We start from the raw sequence: 3,892 nt of genomic DNA on the forward strand, positions 1-3,892 counted from the left end.
TCTGTGAGTGAATGGGGGAGTTTCATTATTGTAAGAGAGAGGGAGGAGGGAGGGAGGGCACTCCTTCAATGGTGGGGGAGTAGGCTAGGCTGCATTATGAATAATGGAACATTTCCCAGACGCAGAGGGAATGCATCCTTCTTCCATTGATTTTCCAGAGATTGGCCATGCATGCTTGCCTTTAACTGTGCTTCTTTATCTGTCTCCATAGCTGGTCCCATGGGAGAACAGTCAGTCAGGAAGCACAGCTGATGCTAATGCTGCCGGACATTCAACTCCAGACTATGCAGCACATCCACTGAGCTTACTGACGATGATGATACGTACTCAGAGAACATAGTCAGCTGTGGCCCGGGGAAGTCCAGCCCTCCACTATGACACTTACCAAAACAGGCTTACCAAAACATCCCATTACAGACAATATACTATGCTGGTTATGTAGTGGGCTATCACTGCCACTGGCGGACTGACTGAGTGGGATGGTGGCTGAGATGGAAGGTAATGGGTGTGATTGAGGATGAGCCGGTACACTGGATCAATCTGGATTTATAACCTTCTAGAGGGTGCTAATGCAATACTGCTGCATCCAGGATTTTGAGATTCGAGTGGATGCTTTCTTTCCCAAAGACAATGAAAATACATATTTTCATGACCTCTTTAAATAAATACTGGCCCACTAGAGGGCACTCAGGAAAAGCCTCATATCTTGATGCATGGTACAATAGGTTGTGCCAGAGCGAGAGATCAATACTGGAACAGTCCATTCATTAATAAATAAATTGCATGTGCGCTCTTTCAAGTCACTCTTTAATCAAATTAATGTAGTCTCCCAATGAAATGCATTTTTCTCTGTGGCGTTTTTTTCTCTTTTCTAAGGGCAGAGATTATCTCCAAATGGTTTAAATGAGCTCGGTGGTAGTGACATAGATTTGAATCAATCAATCAATGATTTAAATATTGCCTACCATTTATAGTGTTCTTTGAAGCATATTGGACACAACTACATTCTCCCATAAGACAAAAATCTCTGGGATAGCTTACAAACATATACTCACTTGGTTTGATGATCTCTTTCAGAGGCCTGCCACTGGAGGCAGCTGCTAAGCAGTCCATTGTGTGTCCGACTCCAAACCCCTCCCTTATTCCACACCCACTCCCAACACTCCCAGAGAGCAATTACATACCAACCATCTACTGCCATCTTCTGGCTGTATTGGAAACCATGGCTGTTTATGGATTATTGGAAAAAGACATCCCAGCACACTGGCATTCTTGTATGGGGTATGGATTCAACAAAAACAAATCCTAGGTTTGTTAAAAATCACGATGAGAAATTTAAAGAGCATGTAGGAATGCCATTGTGTTGGACTTTGTTTAATATTGACTTATTTTCTCTGTGTACCTGAAGCAGTAGAAAATGTCTGTTAACAATCCTCCTCTTTCATTAGCTTGACTATACAAGTGTCCCAGATATGGCTCATTGAAAGCAGAACAGACCATGAGTATGAGCATGCTGGATCATTTGAATATGTTAGATGTAGGGTTTTGCACCCCGTTTATCTGAGGAGCAGATCGTCCCTGTTGCCTAGTGACTGTCATCTAGGTTTTGAATGAACAAACTCCAACGGTCTCAACAGTGAATATTGTATGTTTAGCTTATGACAACGTTACAATTCAACACGGATGTCTTGTGAAGCAAAAGCAAACCTTTATTTTTCATTTAAAATACATGAAACTGTACGTCTTTCTTACAGTGAAGGTGATTGGGAATGGTTTGTGTCGATTGGTAAGCCTGTTACGGAGTGAAGCAGCTGCAGACCAATTTGACCAACGATGAGGGTCCGTCGACATGCAGACAGGAGAAGGCTGATCATTATGGCTCCTATAGCACAGTGCATGTTGCCTCGGAGCGAGGTGGTTGGGTAGATGTGTCTGAACCAAAGTTGTTCTTCTCGCCACCACCTAACAATGCACAGCCTTTTATTACACTGGAAAGAGACAGCAGAGAATGGTGAAGCATGAGCCTGCTGACATGAGGGGTTAGTAAACTGGGGTAACGTGCAAGAGCAGCATGTACTGTATACCAACACTGTACCCCATGACACTACAGTTACTGTAACAGAACATGACTGGCTTAGTTATCAATTCAGGAGTAGATCATTGATTTTGAATAGACATTCAGTTACCTTCAGGGAGGACGTTATCTATAAAGTATCCCTCCATGTTCATGTTTCCTGCTGTGTTGTACTGGCCTACCACAAAGACAGTCTCGCCATTAATCCCCAGGCCCACCCCCACCTCAGTACTCTCCTTCCACACCACCTGGGTGAAATGGCCTATTGGAGAAATGCCACAATACATAAGGTTATGATTAAAGCGGCCTCTCTGTGTCTTGGCTTTGTTAAATCCAATATGGTTGAAAGCTTTCTGTTTAAGTTCGACATAATTTGCGTTCTGAACACATGATCTCAAACCACACATTTTCCAGAAGATGTGTAATAGCAGTGTACTAGTGTTTGAGGCGAATCCAGGTTTGCTGAAGTTGTAGTCTTTAATCTCGCTGTACCAGTTGTCGACAGCCTCCTTCCCTAAAACATGCAGTCAGGTACAAATGTAAGGACCCGTCCTACTTGACATGGCAAATACACACTGTAATTAGAATGAGTATTAGCACATCTACGGCGAGAGTACCAGTATCAAAGACCCATGAGCCGTCAAATTCTAAAACACAATTTGACAGTGTCAATGTGAATTATTGTAACCCACCCGTTAGAGTATTGGGGGCAGAGCTCCATGTGTAGTAGAGGTTCTCTCCATTGTTCGTGTTGCTGTGCTGCATGGTATTGATTGCTACCAAGTGGTCAGCCCATTCCTGAGCAGAGTTGCACAGGTCTCTGCTCAGGGTCAGTTTGGGGGTGCCATGCTTTCTCCTGTATGCATTGTGGGTATCCAGAAACTCCTGCTCAAAGCTTGCACCTAATAAAATATGCCAATTTAGATGCAACTTTTTCTCTTTTTTTAAGGATAGTTAGCTAAATATAGGGACATATTTTGAATTAATATATTTATATTTATTTATTCAGCAATATTTTTGAGTTATTTTTTTCAGAATTTCAGAATTACATGGTCACCATAGACATCTTTCTTGAATATAGACCAGAGTAGAACGAGGCAAATACTGACCTGCCATATTGCTTTTTATGTGTTAAGACCTGCAAGACAAAAGTAGGTATGGTAAGACTCATTCAGCTGAAGAACACCAAAAAATAAAGATTAATAATGTTTTAATTCTGTGTATAATTCCATTATAAACCTAATTTAATTAATTCCATTATTGGATGTTGACCGTAAGAGGGATGCTCATAGTAATAATAGATGCATTATTCTCTAACTGTATTATCCAAGCACTCACCTGTACATTATGTAGCGGTTGTGGTCTGTCTTCTTTACCTCCTTGTCTCTATATGTTGAGACCAAGAAAGCACTTATATAGTTCAGCTGGATCATCTAAAACTGTATGTAGGAGACACCCTCTCTCCTCCCTGTAACTATCTGAAGCATTTTGCATTTTGGTGACACTCAGGGAGGGACCTGCTCTTCCACTATGTCCACTATGATACTGAGAGACCAGAGACATGGCTGTTGATTCCACCGCTGAAACACAATAGTGAGACAATAAAAATATGTTCTGAGAAGGTTAATGATGCTTAGTGAATGTCCTTTATTTTGCCTCTCCTAATTATTTCTATTATTATTTGATGACAGACAAGACAAAGACATTGAACACAGTTTTTGATCAAACCAATAACGAGTTCCTGATGGAATCATGCCTTGTGCTCTTTATTTCTTCTAATCCCTACATAACAAACAGATTAAGAGGCTCTTTTACCAT

The 3,892-nt window shown here is 41.3% G+C and overlaps 1 protein-coding gene across 3 annotated transcripts; it reads right to left on the reverse strand.

The window, feature by feature from the left end:
- Positions 1–1,713: 1,713 nt before the first annotated feature.
- On the reverse strand, positions 1,714–3,501 carry im:7150988 (Golgi-associated plant pathogenesis-related protein 1). 3 transcript variants are annotated; one of them, XM_014160542.2, is made up of 6 exons: positions 3,413–3,501; positions 3,184–3,212; positions 2,767–2,976; positions 2,511–2,588; positions 2,187–2,336; positions 1,714–1,962 (listed from the first exon to the last, which is right to left on the reverse strand). In XM_014160542.2, exons 2-6 carry the CDS (start codon positions 3,188–3,190, stop codon positions 1,883–1,885), a joined length of 525 nt encoding a protein of 174 aa, XP_014016017.1. In that variant the 5' UTR covers positions 3,191–3,212; positions 3,413–3,501; the 3' UTR covers positions 1,714–1,882. The 3 variants fall into 3 exon arrangements, with proteins under 3 accessions (XP_014016017.1, XP_014016018.1, XP_014016015.1); XM_014160543.2 differs by having other exon boundaries at positions 1,714–2,336; XM_014160540.2 differs by having other exon boundaries at positions 2,187–2,588.
- Positions 3,502–3,892: the final 391 nt, after the last annotated feature.

This window comes from Salmo salar, chromosome ssa20, assembly GCF_905237065.1.
Source record: "Salmo salar chromosome ssa20, Ssal_v3.1, whole genome shotgun sequence".
Lineage (NCBI taxonomy): Eukaryota > Metazoa > Chordata > Actinopteri > Salmoniformes > Salmonidae > Salmo > Salmo salar.